Source organism: Solea senegalensis, linkage group LG8 (assembly GCF_019176455.1).
Source record: "Solea senegalensis isolate Sse05_10M linkage group LG8, IFAPA_SoseM_1, whole genome shotgun sequence".
Classification (NCBI taxonomy): domain Eukaryota; kingdom Metazoa; phylum Chordata; class Actinopteri; order Pleuronectiformes; family Soleidae; genus Solea; species Solea senegalensis.
Genome location: NC_058028.1, coordinates 14,603,130 through 14,622,262, shown reverse-complemented (window position 1 = coordinate 14,622,262; position 19,133 = coordinate 14,603,130). Strand labels below are relative to the sequence as shown.

The 19,133-nt window shown below is 42.2% G+C and overlaps 1 protein-coding gene across 2 annotated transcripts in view; it reads right to left on the bottom strand.

Annotated features, from left to right (window-relative positions):
* The window catches only part of LOC122773631 (Down syndrome cell adhesion molecule-like protein 1 homolog), a 90,157-nt gene that overhangs the window by 63,859 nt on the left and 7,165 nt on the right, over window positions 1-19,133 (bottom strand). For both annotated transcript variants that reach the window (XM_044032436.1, XM_044032435.1), the window contains exons 2-3: window positions 16,312-16,632; window positions 9,819-9,965 (exon numbers count right to left, since the gene is read on the bottom strand). In XM_044032436.1, coding sequence (XP_043888371.1) covers window positions 9,819-9,965; window positions 16,312-16,632 — 468 coding nt within the window. The remainder of the gene's footprint in view (window positions 1-9,818; window positions 9,966-16,311; window positions 16,633-19,133) is intronic.

Below are 19,133 nucleotides of genomic sequence, written 5' to 3'. Positions count from 1 at the left end.
CAGGCAGGAGAATGTATGAATTCCACAAAACATTTCCACCAAGATTCAAAAAGTGAGTGACAGCTGAGGACTGAGTTTGGTTCACTATGAGCAAATATGTTAAAACACCCTTGGTTTGTTTCATCTGTACAAAAGTCAAGTTGTAAAAAGAACAACTTATAGTTTTCATGTGCTTCTGACAAAGTTACTGGAATTTGAGCCGACAAACAAGTTTGGACAGTTCTTCACACTGATGTCTGACAGAGACTTCTTCCCCTGTGTCTTCAAGTCACAATTTTCCTTGATTATCAAGAGTAGTTTTAATTCCATCCTTCATATATTGTCCTACTCTCATGAGTACTCACTGTATCACATGCATCTTTAGAAGAAACCGATGTGCTGAGGGTTAAGAGCCAATGACATAAGATTAGATGCCAATAGCAAAAACACAGAATATCACCAGCCTCATCCTTTCACTGGATTTAGGAAATTGCAAGAAGTGAAATACAGTGGTAATTCAAATGTGTGGTGAGGAGTGCTATTCATGCATGTGAAGCACTGGATGTAAGTGGTGAGCCAACAGCTCAGTGAGGGTTGACTAAGAAGTGGAGGAGAAAAGGTAGAAAAGAAAAGGAAAGGAAAGGAAAAAACATGTCAAATTTCTCCCAAGACATGTTTAAAACTCACATTGCTGTTTTCAAACAATGTCTCCAGTGAGAGAGAGTGAGAGGAACAGAAAACCTGCATTGCCCTAGGCTTGTAAAACAATGGCGATGCACATCAACAAAAACAGACTTTCACTTTCAAAATATGGTACTGAAAGTGAGAGCCGGGCAGTGAAAATAAGAAGGTGAGGGAAGAACAGGAAGAGGGCAGGCACGCCGAAAATAGCAGAAAAGGAAAAAGAAAATAATGATGCAAAACAAGAGGTGGTCAGGTGGACCCGATAAGTGCTTACAAGGAATAAATGTCAAGTCAAGCAGTAAGATTATCGCACGAGGCAGTCGGCATAAGAGAAAGTGCATTTCTGCTACAAACGGATAGATTAGTGAAGATGAAGGACAAATCTCAAACTGTCTGTTTAAGATCAGAGCTGCTTACATTATTCTGACACAGTGTCGACATATAAACATAATAAAAACTTGGAGGGAGAAAAACTAGTGGTAAAATGACCTTTTCATGTGTTATAATCCACCGACACCTATGAACTATTGATGTGTGTGCGCGTGTGTGGGGAAATGTCCATGTGTATGCTGAAATCCTCATATATGTCTTGTGGGAGTCTTCAAGACGACCCATAGATCCCCGAGAGGCCATTGATTAGCTATTAATAAAGCAGAGAGATACCACTGCTCATAGGGGAGGTCACACACACATACACACAGAGAGAGAAAGAGAGTTCAGCTTTGGGGACATTACATAGATTTCCATTTATTTCATAGAATATTACTCTGACCCTAACGTTAACCTAAGACTAAAAATTTGCAATTTCTCTAAATGGAAACATGCTTTCATTACATTACTACTGCGACCACGAGCTGAAAGTAACCTATACTAAGATACATATATTAACAACGGTATGATCTATGAAGAAAACAAACACACCTCTACAAAGACAATATAATTCAAATGTTTAAAGATCCAGTGTGTAAGAATTAGTGAAACCTAATAGTGAGACTTCAGAGTGTGACCAACAGAACTCCTCCACTCATGACTTAATTTCCCAAGTGCACCAGGGAACTGGTTAACACACTTAAACAAAAACACTTTCCCTCTCTGTTGATTCCTGCATGTTTGCATCGCAGTAAGCTCCTGCTTCTTGTGTGGAGTGGAATGCACATGGTTTTTTTGCTGCTGCAGAAACATGGCAATGCAAAATGGCAGCTGTACTCGGCCTAAAGTACAACATAAAATGCTTTTGCTGAGGCTACAAAGGCCAAACAAGTTTTATTTTAATGGCGTTATACCCTTATTCAGCTTCTGCCAATAAACACTCCTCAATGTTACACACTGGACCTTTAAACAGAGTGAGATGAGAGGGAGGACGCAGAGTGGAGTAAGAAGTAAGAAAAAAAGGCTCCATAAAATAAAAAAGAACAGACAAGTAGATGAAAAATGGGGTCAGACTCAAGTAAAAGGGAAGAGCAGGTAATGTGTGACAATCTGTTTCACTTGTCCTCTGCCCACTTTCCTACTGAGTTATCCCCTGTCCTTTCTCTTGCTGCATCCGCCTGTGTGCCATTGTGTGCCGCGTGTCCGAGCACTGTCGGCTGTCTCCATCCTGTCTTTGATTAGCTGTGATCTATGAGCTCGATGAAAGAAATGAATAAGGGGAAGTGGGTGAAAGCTGCAAAGACGGACAAAGAGAGGTAAGAGGCGACACACTGGCAGCTGATATGCGCTGGATATGACTGTGGTCAGATAAGGAAACAGCCCAGTGAAAAAGAGCAAGAGAGATGAGAGAAAGAAGAGGAGAGGGAGAGAGTGATGCATTTGCATGTCTCATTCTGCAGTCAGTTTTCATCCATTTTGTTCCTAGTTCCTCACCCCACTGCCTTCCTCCTCCTTCACCTCCTGTCCTCTTTCTGTCCCTGCTTAGCTGCCCTCCCTTCTTCCCTAACATGTACTGTACATCTTCAGGTCACAGGTCATTAAGTCAGCTCCAGAGGGGATGTGTTGGAACAGGATATCTCTCATATTACGCTGCCCCCAGCATGCTCCCAGAACACAAATATGCACAAGCACGCACATGTCTGCAGCCACACAAACGCTTCAGTCGCTGTATTTCTGTCTCTTTGTTTAATAAAGTCTCTCTTTGAAGACGCACGCAGTGACAGACTGTTCTGACCTGTTGGTCGACCGACACGTTAAATGATAAAATCATAGGTCTCAAATGAATTGTTTCCTTGTCATTACATGGCGGTGCATTTGCTTTGCTCCGTGCCCACACAACATACATCTGTAAAATTGTTTCCAATTGATTATTGATCACAACACATGAGCTTGTAAAAAGTGTAAAATCAAAAGCAGAAAATGATCACAGTAAAATACTATTTGGTATGCTAAAAACATTCAATTCATAATCAGTCTTTTTTTTCTGTTACTCAACCAATCATTCAAATACACCTTGTTGGATGATCAAGTGTAAGGGAAGCAACCAAATGTGTGGGTCCTTCTCACTTTCAAAGACTGATATGTGATGCATGATATCATTGCTATACTGTATTACTATAAGTGTACATTAGATTTATGTTTGTGGAATTACCATAGCGACCATATCAGTGCATCTGTGTGAAAACATTTTCAGTGTTTTTTTTTTAAAAAAAACTGGGTGATGGGTTCAATAAAATAAAATGTTACTCTCCACTGAATACAACAAATAATCTGTGTTATACCATTTTAATTGCTTGGAACAGAAATGTGAATGAATGGTAATGTAATGTGTTCTAGTCAATACAGCTGGAGGTCACAAAGTTTATGTTTGAGATATTTATCCACAACTGCACAGTGATCTCTCATCACAATTTCTCAAATAATTCCCAATCAAGGGTGAGGGACAGATAAGCTGCATATTAAATATAAAAAATAATATATCATCTATTTTTTTCTTCTAAAAAATAAGCACTGAATTTTTTTTTTTTGAGTTTTAATATTATAATCGTCAAGTTGAGCTGACCGACCAACAGACCATTTTTAAAAGGTCACACAAAACACATTCACATTTGGGCTTGAGCACATGTGACAAATGCTGTCAGACTCTGGCAAAAATGTTTTTCTACAAATTCATTCACAGACAGTGATGCACGCACACACACACACACACAGACACACAGACACACACACACACACACACACAGACACACACACAGACACACACAGACACAGACACTCACTTCTCCACCATGGTTGTTGTGCGATGTCAAACAACATTAGACTGCAAGGCAGCGTCAGTGGGATAATTAGAATAACACATCCACTGTTTTCTTCAATTTGTGTGTCATCTTCACCTACTCTCTCTGCATCCTCACTGGCAACACCCCCACACCCACCCAGCCCTTGCACAGGGACACAATCTTACCCCCACCCTACAAGTGACGTGCCTTTTAAGGCAAGTCATGATCCCCATTAGTGATGGCCTCGAGTATAGATCTGATTGTCTGAACCCTCATCATGTTTTTTCCCTAATTAGTTCCTTGGGCTGATGGGGGGGAGGAGGAGGGGGAGGAAGTGGGGGAGGACACGGCAGTGATACACAAAGTTAAGGCACAGAATCATTGTTTGAGGGAGAGGGTGCTGGCGAGTAGGTCATGGTGGGTGATGAGTAATGCTCTGACGTCCGCTCTGCATTTGGCAAAATATGTGAAAGCCACTCTGTCTGCTGGCATCTACTTGCAATACTATTGTAAGCACATATGAAGGATGAGGATATGTCAAGGCACGTACTCATTCTGCTCAAGATGCTGACACACCGCTGTGCTGCAGCTACACCAAGTAAAGATTTTTAAGCAAAAATCACCAGGATTATACAGTAAAAAAAAACAACAAAAGCGCATTGGCCATTTGGTTGAAAAACAAACTGGAGAGCAGAGACAAATTCACATACATGCACTCGCGCACCTTGGCGGAGTGCGGTTAATGAATTACTAACTAGCAGAGAGAAAAGGGAGCCATCTTCTCTGAGTAAGGCCAAATGAATTCGCTGAAACACTATGCAAATGTTCTCTGGGCTAACGAGACTGCTTGCATGATTGGAGTGGCATTGAAATTCTCCTCGTGCACAGCCTTCTCTTCTCACTTCCTACCTCCCTCCCTTCTTCATTCTCCCTCCATCTCTCCCGCCATTTTAATCTCGACACAGATCATTCATGTTCCTGTGCATATGCAGTGTCTGTCTGTCTGTCTTTTAAACCTGAACATTTATGTCTCAGTATAGATCTGAGAAGCTAATTGTCAATTCCATTCAAATGTCATGCCATCCACACAAATAAACATTGCGGCGCTATCAGTGTCTGGACAGCAGTGAATGCCCCTGTGTCTTACTCTACGTCTGTGTCACGAGAACACACACACACACACACACACACACACACACACACACAGACACACACACACACACACACACACACCTGCCCTGCGCACACCGCGGACACGCAGCGCACACACAGAGTCCGCTCAAACAGAGCGAGCTCAGAGTCGCTCTGCACCTGTTCTCTCTGTAAAACATCCAAACACAAGTACTGAATAAATAACCAAACCTCACACGCATCACTGCCAGGTTCACACACACACACACGCACACGCAGAGCCCATAAACACACATCAATAAGTAAACACCACCCATTTCCCCTCCACATCTACCCACTGCCCTCTACCCCCCCACACTCTCACATGAGGTACAAACTGCCACCGTCCTAAAGACAAACACACAATGACGCACTCATCATTGTGATGTGTGCGATGGTTAATGGTCAGACACTAACAGAGATGAAGAAAAAAGAGAGATGGCGCAGGGAGGATAGGTGGGGGGGACATTAGGCACTTGTCAGATGCATCTTTAATGGCAGGTTACAGCGGCTTTAGAGCTTCTGGCCTCCTCTTCCTCCCAAGGGTGCTGGGGGCAGCAAGAAAACCGAACACACACACCTATACCTCTCTGTCCATCTGCCCATCCTCTCATACATGCTCATATACCTACCCACCTTATTCCATCAAGTCCTCCATCCTATGCCCACTTTTCCATCTGCATAATTTAGCATGTCCTGCTTTTGTGCCACTTTGTCTTTCTTTTTCTGCCTATTCTGCCATTTTTTTTTGGCCCATCTGTTGTTCACTTTCAGGTTTGATGGAGTGGAAGGAAAAGATGATGCTCTGTCACTTTCCCATCTCCTAATAAGTGCCACTAGAAAGAATGGTAGAGAGAAGAATAAAGTTGAGAGAGCACACGGCCTCTGCAGAGTGGCGACAAAATGGAGACTGGGACAGAAGCTGCAGCAGCTGTGGTGACGCTACACTTCTCAAAGAGAGAGAAAGACACAACAAAGAGGGAGATAGAGAGAGAGAGATGGGGGGGCAGTGGGTGAGAAAGAAAAGGGGGATTAAACAAGCTCAGTCAATGAATGCAAATATAAAGATGTCACCCTTTTTTCCACCTAATGCTTCAGCATAAACTTACGACATGAACCAATCAATGACTTAGTTAGTTGATAAATCAATTATTCTATTAATCTATAACTTCCTGTCACTCTCATGTGGTCTCCTGTGACCTACAGTCTGTAAGTTATGGCTAATATTATTTTAAGAGTAATTTTCATAGAATAAAAACTATATTACATGAAATGAAGCAGGTTGTAATCATATTCAAATACGGTTAAAAATCAGTTTAAAAATGACTAAATATGCACAAGCCTCATGGCTGCATATAAGAAACAAATAAAGGTACATATGAAGATGTTCAGATCTTCAGCAACTCTGGCACACGTTCTGTCTTATTAATAATTTTACATAGGCACAGATATTGATGTATCGCCAATAAGATCATATTTGTTGATACATTAAACCAACCTCAACAACACAGAGAGCAAGAGACATTCAAAGAAACAAACAAACAAATAAACAAAGAATGATGCAGCTATGTTCTCTCTCTCACTCTCTGTGAGTGTGTGTGTATATATGCACGAGTATGGCAGAATTGAGCCATGGTGATGCACTAATAAAAATCAGGCAGCGATGCATCCTCACACCTTCCTCATTCCGCCCGCCGGTTCGCACCCGTTACCATGACGACCAGATAAAACTCACACTGTTTTAAGCTCCAGCTGGAGGAGGAGATGGATACTAACAAAGTGACATGCACGCACACACACACAGAGCCATATACAGATGAAGTTTCTTCATACACATCTGTCAGCATAGCTTCCTCTTTCAGTTCACTAACTGACAAGCAAACAAATGCTAATTTTCTAACTGACAGCAACAGCAGCAAACCATCAATTAGAGAGGGAAAGCGACATGGCTAGATAGAGAGATAACAGGGAAATGGGAGGTATGACATTGGAGTGTAAACTTGGATAGCCAGTCAAAACACAAAGCTCTCCCCTGTTTGACTGTCTGTCTATCTGTGTGTCTAATCCTCCGTCCTCCCACCGCGCCTTGAAAGAGCTTCAACGCAAACAGATCTGGCTGTCAAGTAGTGACACGACACCCAGGCAGGGTCGTCTCACAGTGAGGCCAGCTGTCAGCAAACACCCTCCTGCCTCTTCATCAAAGCCCATTCAAACTCCGCTTTATTGACCAATACGGCCATCGGTATGACATGTGTCATCCTGTCAGGCCAATGCCATGGCATACATTCATCGGCCCTAATACATGGTCCTAAACCACCAGGGCACATCGAGGTTCTATAGGGTGGATGATGGAAGGATGGATGGATGGATGGATGGACACAGGCCACCAGTCAGTACCAGGGAGAGAAAGAGATGAGAGGAGGCTTTGGGCCAAAGATGGATGGAAAGAAGAGGAGCACTGTGTAACTAATAAGACCTATTCATTAGCACTGCAGAAAGGAAAGAGAGGCAGAGAGAAAGAAAGAAAAAGAGAGAGAGAGAGAAAGAGAGATGGAAAACAAATAAGCTCCAAGCCTTTCAAATGCAAATTCAGATGCTACAGGGTGATTATTTTCATCATCAAATAAATGCAATAATTATGTCCTTCATCAATATTACTATTTAATATTATATTAGCTGGAATTACCAAATGATTTTGGTGCACTGTGGACATTTTTGGTTGATAAAAAAGGGATTAGTTGGCAATAAATAAAATGGTTTACTAGGTCTGTATACAGTGAAATAAAATTTATAATATAATAAAATGTTTAAAGGATCTTACATTATGATTTGCTTATTTTACGTACAATTTGTGGTAATTCAATTCTGTAAACACACTGTATTGTGTTATAGTCCTGTGTTCGCAGAGCAAACTTTGTTAAACTCAAGGTTCCACGTTTGCGATTTGGCTGCCACCATGTTGTTTTGCAACCAGGCTCCGACAATACCATTGGTTAATAGCAAGGGTGTCCACTAATTATGACATTCTTATTTATCATGTATTTTTCTCTGAATGGGAACATACTTTACAAACTTGACATCGTGTTCTATTGAAGAAGACCTGAAACTAGCAAATGACATCATTAACTCTGCAGACAAATGTTTCCTGGCGTAATAAAGCAAGTGAGAAGTAGGCTCATTTTCTCATAGATCAACCAATGTTTTTCGCCCCCTGGTGGCTATAAAGTATTATTTTACTTCTGCATTAGCTGGAAGACTATGTCTACTTTATATGGTGTATAATTAAACCTCTATTTTTACTTTGAGTGTATAATGGCTTGTTTTGATCAGCTTAGCAGCTCATTCTAAGAAACATGCTCCTGCTTGTTCAAATGTGCGTGTTTCACTTGTTTTACTAAACCTGTCCATCAGATGATCAATAATACACTCCCACTGAGTTCTTACCACACAGCCATGATACAGTGGCTTGTACAAACACACACACACACACACACAATATAACACACAGCTATCAGTCAAACAGACTGGCCCGGTCTCACCACTCTCACACTGAGGGATCCATGACAAGAGAGAGGGGAATCCAACAGCAAGCTTTATCGATCCAGACTGGAAACCCCCCTCAGGCCACACACACACACACACAAAGACACACAGACAGGCATGTGTGTGTGTGTGTGTCTGCATGCACGCACACAAACACTACAGCTGCACTGGATCAATGAGTGCTCCCGTGTGAAGGACAGAGCCATACAAAAAGGCACACAAATGCATGCGCACACACACATACGTACACACTCTTAGACACAGACACAGACACACACACACACACACGATTGAGAGAGATGAAAGGGCTGCTTGGTATCAGAGAGCGAGATAAGGGGCATAGGGTGCAGTGCATATCATCTGACCTAAACAGTCTCATATGACACCCTGCAATTTGCCATTGCGCCATGGAGCAAGCCCGCACGCACGCACACACACACATACACAAATACACACACACAGCACACCTAAACAGCAATACACAGATACGCAGCAGCATGTTAGAGTCTCAGTTTAAAAGTAATATTATTAGTATCCAGGTAAACAGTGAATTATTTAAGCAGAGGATCAAACGAAGCAGAGCCCTAAAGGTGTAGCCGCTCTCTTTTGGGTGACTGTGAAGATCACCTAAAAAGATCTATCACTATTAGAGGGCGCACACACAGAGAAAGGGGGGAAAGAAAGAGAGAGAGAGAGGGGACATGTCTACTAATGTCTGATTTATCCCTGTAACACAGCTATTAAGCGCAACAACGTCAGTTAGTGAGTGAAGAGCCACAGATGTGCCAGGAAAAGGCCATTTCATCAAACTTGAATGATTGGAAAAAAATTTTAAACCTCCTTCTTCCACTGACAAACAGGAGATGTCAGTGACACCAATAAATTGATTAGTATCGATTAAAGGGTGTCAACAAGCACAGCAAATGAGGAGGAAATCTCAGTGACGACGAAATTGGAAAGAAAAACTTTCTTTTTTTTCTAGGATGCTTACAGGATTTGTGGTTTGGGATTTAAATAAAGGGAGACATATCTCTTTCCTGCTGAGTCCACTGACATACTGGGATGACGGATCATTTGCTTTCCATTACTGGCCACCAGCTGATCAAACACATCAAGCACACACTTAGCCAAATAAAACTCGCATTGTCTTACAAATTAGTGTTTGCCGTGACAGCACATTTCAGCAATTTCAGAACGGCAAAACACTGGTGAAACTTCAGTTGAATTTCCTACCTGGGATGATGGAGACAGTGTCCTTCTCCCAAGACACCACGCTGACGTACTCCTGCACGGCTGAGGGGATGAGGCACTTGAACACAGCAACGTTCCCCCGCATGGAGCGTTGGTCAGCCACACGGACTGTGTAAGGCTCCCTGAACACTTGTGAGAGGACAAAAGACCTGAAGTTAGTCAATGGATGGATGTTGGTTGGTGGTAAAAGTGGGTGTTGCAAAAACAAACCTTGATCTTTACTTTTAACAAATAACAAACTGATAAAAGTGAACATTACTATCACTTAAGGGATTGTTTTGAAGGTATGGTGTCAGTTCATTGGGATAACATGATTAAAAATGTCTCTCAGTTTCCTAGAGTTTAAGATTGTGACTTGACATTGCTTGTTTTATCTGACAAATAATCCAAAACGCAATTAATTAGATTCAAAATTGAAAAAAGATAAAAGTTTCCCATTTGCAAAACTGTAACTAACAAGCGTTCTGCATTTAAGGCTTTTGTCATTGCTGTGCAAAATTAATTGTAGGAGTAAAACTTTCGAAAACAAAAATTTGAACGTGACATCATGTTGCTTACTTAAAGTTTTTTGCAAAATAAATGAGGGCAACAATTAATCAATTCTTGAAATTGTTGCAGATTTATTTTCAGTCAGCTAATGGAGTTATCGACTCATGGTGCCAGCATTGTAAGAATTCATTCTTCTTTACTGCATGTAGTGACACAGTACATCCTTTGGGCCTGTTTAATCCACAGTAAACGCAGCGGCAGGTCTAGTAAACAAACATGTCTGGTGTTCTGTCTCACCACATTAGGCCAACATTTCCCTCTTTAGCCCCTTTAGACCTGACTGTAAGGAAGGTTGACTTGGAGCTGCACTGAAGAGGATACATAGTGAATGGCCCTCGGCCTTTTCAAGAACAACGCCACAGATGCTATGAGAGGGCAAGGAGTAGAGGGTTGCTCACGGCCAATGGAACTGTCACATGCAGGCGCCAGGCAGCAAAAACACACCCCCTGCACATGGCATGTAAAGCACTAGGCTGCAAATCTGTGCCAGTGCACAGAAAGGATGGTGGTGATTAAGACGGGCTTAATGATGAAAACAGTAGCCTGTAGCTAACCGAATTATCTCTACAGTTAACTCCGTCACATTCAGCGTAGTGCGAAATGTGAAAAGTGCTGAATCAGAGCGTATATTTTCATCACATAAATGAAGTAAAACAAAATGAAATATGTGTTTCCTATAACTGGGCTCCAACTATAACCTGATCCTATCTCCATGAAGGGTCGTTGCCAAGATTATTTCTACAAACTCAAACTAACACATAGAAAAATGAAGCTACTTGAATAAGTAAACAAAAACACAATTAGAGAACCAGGCTTCCATTAGAAATGAGGACAGTAAAAGCTTAACAATGTAAAACACACACATACACGAGGAGTGGCCCCACCCTCTCATGTGCTCTCCAGTGATATAATTAACGCCTGGCCTGAAGGCCAGTTTCCGTGGTCATTAATAATGCTTTTTGCCAGCCGCCACTGTCACTGGAACCCAGTGGAACCAAAGCCAACGTCCTTGTCCGAGTGGTAGAGAGACTTTCCTCCTTAAGATCAACGTTTAATCTACCTTTCTATCTTTCTACTGCTGTACACTTCTGCTGTCTGAACCTTGAACCATTCTGTCTCTCTTTGCTGCCTTGAAACTGGAGTCAGAATTGTTGACACTCATCCTTGTATTATTCAATGTACATGACCATGGCCTTTAGACCACTCACGGTGTTGCTATGCTACTTTGTATCTCAGCTAAATTGATGGCTGCACTAAGATTTGCTCTGGGGAGTATATCACATCGGTCCTCTGATACAATGGCTACTAATCTGAGCTGAAGCCTCATTTGTAAACAAATCAGATCTAACGGACAAATAATTCCAATCAAGTCTTCATTTTAATTCTTCATTCAAACAGCCCCTGCTTCTCATTGATGCCATCTACCTGCAGATCAATAACCAGGATCGACTGAGGAGCCTCATCTGTTGTGGCCGAGCCAATTCTTTCAATCATTTATTTACTCTCTGATTGACCCGGCTGCCTCTTCTCAATAGCAGCGAAAAATCCCTAGTGCCCAATAAGCCTCTCACAGAGTGTTTAAAATCAGCTTGACAGCTTGTAAATGTTTGGTTCAATGATGACAGTCATCACATGTCAGTTCAGCGGTGGTTCAAATCCAGTCAAGGTCACATCAGGTTTGTACATCCCATGCTTTGACCCCCAGCTTGTCCTACAGTCGCTAATCTCAACAAAAGTGCTGTTTAACCACTCCTCTCCTCTGCTCATTAAAAATCGGTCAAATAAGCCTTGTATGGCAACATGCCCTGGTACACAACCATGTAACCGGTTCCAATAAGAGGCAACTGTTGTGATAGCATTGTAATTTAACACACGTTTCTCTTCCAAGATATGAAAGACACAGGGGAGGAAAAAAACATTACATATTCATTCTCCTCAGCCTTGTGACAGGATGCAAATGGTAACCCAACTGATTTGTGTGTAAATTGCACTCCCCCTCATCGCATGCGCAGCAGAATCATTAGGATGTTACTGATGCCTGACTATATGCAGCCCGGTTGCCTAGGAACGAGCTAAAACATGGGTCTGGTGCACTGGGTGCACTGGGAGGCAAGTCCTGTATCACTGTCGCTTCAATAATTAACGACGGGAAACCAAATACTGCATTTACTTATTCATAAAGCAAGCAGTAAAAACACTGAGGGAGAAAGAGAGAAGGAGTAAAAATAATGAAATACAGAAGTAATGAGTGGATGTAGGTTTCATTATTGAATGGATAAGAAAAGCAGGCCTTGTGGATCAGGTTCAGGGACCCTACTTACTGTATTAGTAAGGAAATGTCAGCCAAAGATGAGAAGGACAGATGGAGGAGAGGCATCTAAACACCTGCTGCCATTGGCCTGAGCATATGTAGGTTTTAGTTGGGACAAAGGGGAGATGAGGTGATCTCATTGAACAGGTGTCCCCATTTCATTTTATTAAGTTTGTATAAGGAGGTGTGTGGAGCCTGGTTACCAGGCTGAACACTTGCACAGCGATACCGATGACTAACTGTGTGTGCAAAGGGTGTGCTTTCATTTCCAGTTCTTTGACTGCTCACTATAAGTGAAAACCATTTGTGCATCCTACAGAAGATGAAGTAAAACAGAGAGGAGAAGAGACCCTTAACATACAGTAAAACCATATTGCTGGAGCGACTGACGCTGCCAAACTGCATAAAAAGCTTTGGTTGGAGAAGAGATGTCAGACGCCATCACTAAATGGTCATAAAAAGACATCACAAACTATCCATAGGCCAAACAGGCCCTTTATTCATTGACCATCAAAAGAAATCCTCTGTAAAAATAACAACTACAACCAAATGGATTAGTGTGGGAAAAATAACATATAACAGTATGGTATAAGCCAAGCTAACTGAATCCTTTCATATGAAATTTGTTATGAAATATGTTTATTCATTTAAGAATCAGACATAATCAGTTAGTTAATTTGCTGATGAGAAATCTATGGTTTATTCATTGGCACATCACTGGCACATAAAGCAGCCCGCCATGGGACAGGAACTAGAAAGACATTTTAGAAATAAACTTGTGCGCTGTCAGTACAGCGTCATTATGATCGGTTGGCAAAGCAAGTGCAAGTAATTCAATGTTACATTAAAACTGTACATTTTTAAGACAGGTTTGTAAATCATGGGAAACGACCAGAAGAGCTTTCTCTGGGTTTAAAAAAAAAACACCTAAAAAGGACAATTTATGTGATTAGGAATTGTATTTAAGAAACTAAAAACCTGCAAAAACACAACTTTATGGTTCTTTGACAACTCGTTTTTTTGTCTATAGAGCAGTTTATTATTCATTGTCTTTAATGGTCAGTCAAATCTGTAACTATTTCAAAAATGCATGTGTGCCAATGGACTGGCATTCACAAGGAAACTAACAGACAAGCTGGAGGAAATGTGAGAAAATTATAGTTGTGACGAACGAGCCAAACAAAACATCCGGGGGGGGAAGCTGCCCACATAGTGATTTTCATAAATGTAGAGCTATCCAGACAGGTGCTGGTGCTATTATTGGACCGCAATCAGCATGCATGGGAGAGGGTGAGAAAGAGGGGGAGGGACAGAGAGTGATGTGAAGATGTGAAGGGAGAAAGAGAGGGATGGTGATGGGGGTGGGGGTGTGGCAGATTTTTGGGGGGTGTCACAGTGCGAGCTGTCGGCTGTCATCATTCTCCTGCGCCACCTGAGACGGGGCATGCCACACCCTACCGCTCACGCCTCTGTCGCCCATGGCAACTGGAGTGTGTGTGTGTGCACGTGTGTGTGCGCGCATGTGTGAGTGAGCGTGTGTGTGCATGTGCAGAACTCTGGAGGTAATGAGGTACACACACATTACACGCATGCACGTGAGGCCTGGTTATGGAGCTGTGGAGTTGTGGTTGCCTCAGCATTTAATTGATTAATTGTTGTAATTATTTGGGAGGGAAGGTCATCCCAACACCGAGGCTGGCTAGAAGGTCACTCTCACGCTGGAGGGACTGTCTTCCTCCAGGGAACACACTGGCCTTAGGGGCGTGTTTGTGTGTGGTGGTGACGTAGAGGATCCAGCAGCGTTTCTGGAGAATAACCATGTCCGTGTACAGTACATGTGTGTGATGGAGACTGCTGTGTTCATACGTGTGTGTGCGGATTAAAACTGTCAAAATGGCTGCATGCCTTTTACCAAAACCAGATAATCCACTTTTGCCATGATTCTGTTCACATCTTTCTATGTCTGTAGTTGATGCTCCAAAATGTTTCTTGCCAAACACCCCGACAAAGAGCTGGCAACTAAACACCACGAGCCAGCTTGATGAAAATGGCTCTGCATGTGTGTGTGTGGTTAGGGGACTTTCCAGTCTATGGACAGATGGAGAGACTGGGAGACAGGAGGCTTGCTGGCATGGGCTCTGCACAGGCTGGTGTGCATGTTAGTGTGTGTGTGTGTGTGTGTCAGTATGTGTGCATGCGTGCATGTCTGTTGTACACACATGCATCCAGTGTGTATTACATTAGGTCAAGTGTCTATGATGTTTGGTGTGTGTGTGTGTAGCAGTAACACCTTCCCTCAGTGTGTTCACAGCTTTGACCTTGGCAGACAGTGCTGACAGGTCACAGAACCAACTGTCTACGTGGCTGCATATGTCTGTCTTCTAGGGGATTTTTAATACCCAGGGACACGATGTGGCGCTCGGAGACACTTCAACTCCACTGGGAGACGTTGTTAGTGTGGTATTCCAATATGACTGCCGTTTGGGTGACCATGTTTGCAGGTGTTGGGCTGCAGATAGGTGACGCTGGTGTGATGATGCCACCATGTGACAAAGTTAGCTGCCCCATGCTGGGTATCGGCATATTTTTTTAAAGATGAAGTGAAGTGAAATATTTAGGACTGATCACAAAGTAATTGTTTTAGGAAAATATTGTTATCTTTTCCATCCATCATAACATTTATTCCACCTGGATTTATTTTGATTTTATGACTGTAGAATTGTCAAAACATGTTCAATGAGTGAGTGCTTCACAGTCGCTTCGTGGAAGTCCTGAGGGCAACCGTGATGACAAGTATATGGGCGCAAAGCTCTATTTCTCTACTTCCCGGTTTCCATCCATCCATCTTCTACCACTTTATCCTCCACATGAAGGTCACAGGGGGTGCTGTGCCAATATCAGCTGACATAGGGGGAAAAGCAGGGTACCCCCTGGACAGGTCGCCAGTCCATAGTTTTTGAATTTTCTAGATATCACAAACAGTCTAGGAGTTGCGACGACAGGATCTTGCATGCGTACTTCTCGTTACTGGTAACTGAAGGGTTAAGATTGGTTTACTACTTAACCTACTGTTGACCTACAAAGCACCATTAAGTGAAATCTGATGGGGGCCTAAGAGGTTTTCAAAGCCTGAAGAAGTAGCCCAACTCATAAAATCAGGATTATCTCAGAATGAGATTGAGATTTCAAAACATTTTACAATATCCAACGAACCATTTGATGAGAAAGCAATGACTGAAGATGTGGATCTTAAAGGTAAAAGACAATATTGAGTTACTGTAGCCGTTTTTATTTAAGCTCAATGGATAAAAGGGGACGAAAGTTAGGATATCTCAGCCTCGGGTGCTTTGATTTTGGGTTGGATTTTTTTATTTTATATTTTAATCTATTCCCACTCATAATGGTAGATAGATAGAAAGCGTTGAATCCAGAACATTTTCCCCTCCCTCTTTATTATAACACCGTTTTAGGTAATTACACATGATGTTGGTAACACTACAGTCAATGGCTGACTCCTCTTAGCTTCATGCATGAAATTGGCAAGTTCAAAAAAACCTCGGAAACTCCACTATCCCTTTAACTGATGCCATAGTTTACATGGTGTCTAACCCTCACCTGCTTTGATGTGGATGCTGGGGCTTCGAATCTTTCCTGCCTGGTTCTCAGCAGTGCAGAAGTACTCATTGTCGTGGATGATGCTGTTGTAGGCGGAGGGAGAGAACGGGTAGAGCTGGAGGGTGCCGTTGGCATGCACGTGACGGATATGGGGCACGTCGTAAATGTCGTCTCCGGCGGCCAGGTACCAGCGCAGGACAGCATGGGGGGCGCCGCCCGCAGGGCAGGGCAGGGACACCCCCACCGAGCTGGAGAAGGTCACCCGCTGCAGGGAGGCGTTCACAAAGTACAGCCGTGTGGAGACAACATCCTCACTGTTGACTGTTAGGATGAGAGAAAGGGCGACAGATTTGCTTAGTTTAGTGGTAAGATTCATGTGCTCAGTCAGAAAGCCAATCAGTAACACTTTTTCACTGTTTTCAATTATCAAAACAATGGAGGACACAAAACCATAAATCCTAAACACACAACTTGCATGAATCACATGATGCTGCAGACATAACTTGTAGGACATGTGATCATTTGAGATATTAACCGTTTAACTCCGAGTGTATCACAGACGACACGTTCGCACAAGAGCACTTTGCCTTACCATAATTAATTACGCAACGTTTTGTGCTATCGGAAACATTCTGATGTTTTCAAAAAGCTGAGAAGTTGCACGTCTAAAGCCAACATATGAGCATCGCGGTAATTTCACTCGTGCTGTTGCAGGAAGCCGGAGAATCAGTGTCTTTGTCATCAGAAAAAGAAAAAGTGGGAAAAGCACTTGTACATAGTTCCATTTTTTGGACATTGAGACAAAAACTCAATTTCTTTTTATCTTAAAAAGGTTTATACTGTGCAGAATCTGGTGTTCCTGTACCACTGCAGTGGGATTTTTAAATAAAACTTTTTTTTTTTTCTCATTTCAAATTGTTAATATACTATTTTTACATGCAGTTAATTGTTAATAACTGACAGCTTATTAGAAGTTATGGGCAAAAATTGGCAAAATCACTTACTCACAGGACATTTCCTGGCCCTTTTATGGTTAAAATCAGCAGAAAAGTCCAGATGGATATTTTGAGACTTAGGTGTTAAAAGGTTAAATGGTGCATTTCAGTAAATAATAACTAAAAGGGCCATGTGAGCTATATCTAAATTTAGTCCCTTAGTTGAATGAAACAATACTAGTGAGGTTTTATTTCTGAAAACACTGCCTGTAATCTAACACAAACTTACACAGACACTCAGATCCAGGTCAACTCAGCCTAAACAACTATCTCCATATGATCCAACTGCAGCCACTGGTTTAATCCCATACATGTTCCCAATACTATAATTTGATGTAATATCCAAGGAAACCCAGCACTAAAGCATAAACTCAGTGAAAGCCTGTCACATCACTGAGGAAACATCTCCATCAAAGGAGGTGGCTGAATCATGTGTATGTGTTTGCTGTAAAACAATGCTCCTGACAAGCTGCTGCCAGATATGTCGTCCCAGGGGAGTCAGACCACCACATACCTTCTCCCTCAAAGCGTCTCCTCTAAGTATAGAGTTAGGTTTCGAGGCATCTGTAAGATCTGTGTGTTTCTGCGTATGTATGTGGGGGTTGAGGAGTGTAAAGAAGTGCTGAGCTCAGCTTGGCTGGGGGCCAGGGGAAGATGCTGTGCCCCTAGCCAGAGAATTTTCTTCTCAGACAATGATACTTAATTAATCCCTTTTCCTGGATTGTGTCAACAATGACTGGATTAGCCCTATCTCTTTAATTCTCTTTTTGTGGAGAGGAAATAGGGTGGCAGCTAAGACACATCAATGGAGATATGAAGACACTATCAGATGTCATTTTTCCACAGATCCTCTACATCAATGGATATCATTAGTCACTAGCAATAAAATGAAAAACAGAATTTGTACTGGCTGCTTTTTAAGCTCTAAATAAGCCATAAGAAACATTAAAAAAAAAAGTGTTGATATCTTTGAATTTATGCTGCTGTCCCGTTTGAATAAGCATGCATATTAACAAAATGGCGTGAATGGGATGAATCGCATAAGCAAAGGATTAGAAGTTAAATGCAATGATTATTTCCATTCTCTCAAATATCTGCATCAATCTCTAACTTCAAGTTACTTTTAGTTTTACAACTGCTATCATTCTTTCACCTTTCCCAGAAAACATTTCCCCTGCCACACTAGCTACAGGCAGTGTTATATGATTGGAATTTGCACGCCAGACGTGGAGAGTTAAACCCACATAATCTCCTCTCACATTTAACACACACGGGTCTATCCAGTCCGTAATCGCACTGCCATGGGAGGCCAACATCCGTGGGTGTAGAATGAAAAGAGAGCCAGGCAGAAGTGTAACACTGTGGACAGGGCACAAGTGGCTGGTTTAAGTAAAGGTGCTCTGCTGCGAGTCAGGAAGTGTGTCCATGTATGTGTGTGCATCGGTGTGTGGTAAGGTCAAAGGGACCGAGAGGTTAATGTTAAATGACAGCCTCAGTTGTTGATGTCAAACGCAGCCAACAGCAGAGGCTGAGGTGCACAGGAAAACGCTGCATGTGCAGAGCATGAAACTCTAAGTTGCATATAAGTATGAGGGAGAAGCTGAGGAGGTGGAGAGTCATTGTTCAACTGCTTCACAGCTAAAAATGGAGCAGATACTCTGTGTTTAAAAAAAAAAAAAATTCAGGTCAAGTTCAATCCATCCTGCCATCCGAATCCATGTCAATCTTTCTTACAGGCTGCTTGGCTCACTGATATGCACTTTCAGCACCAAGGAGAGCGCAACAAAGAAGGGGAGGAACACACACCGATGTGTTTGTGCAAATAAG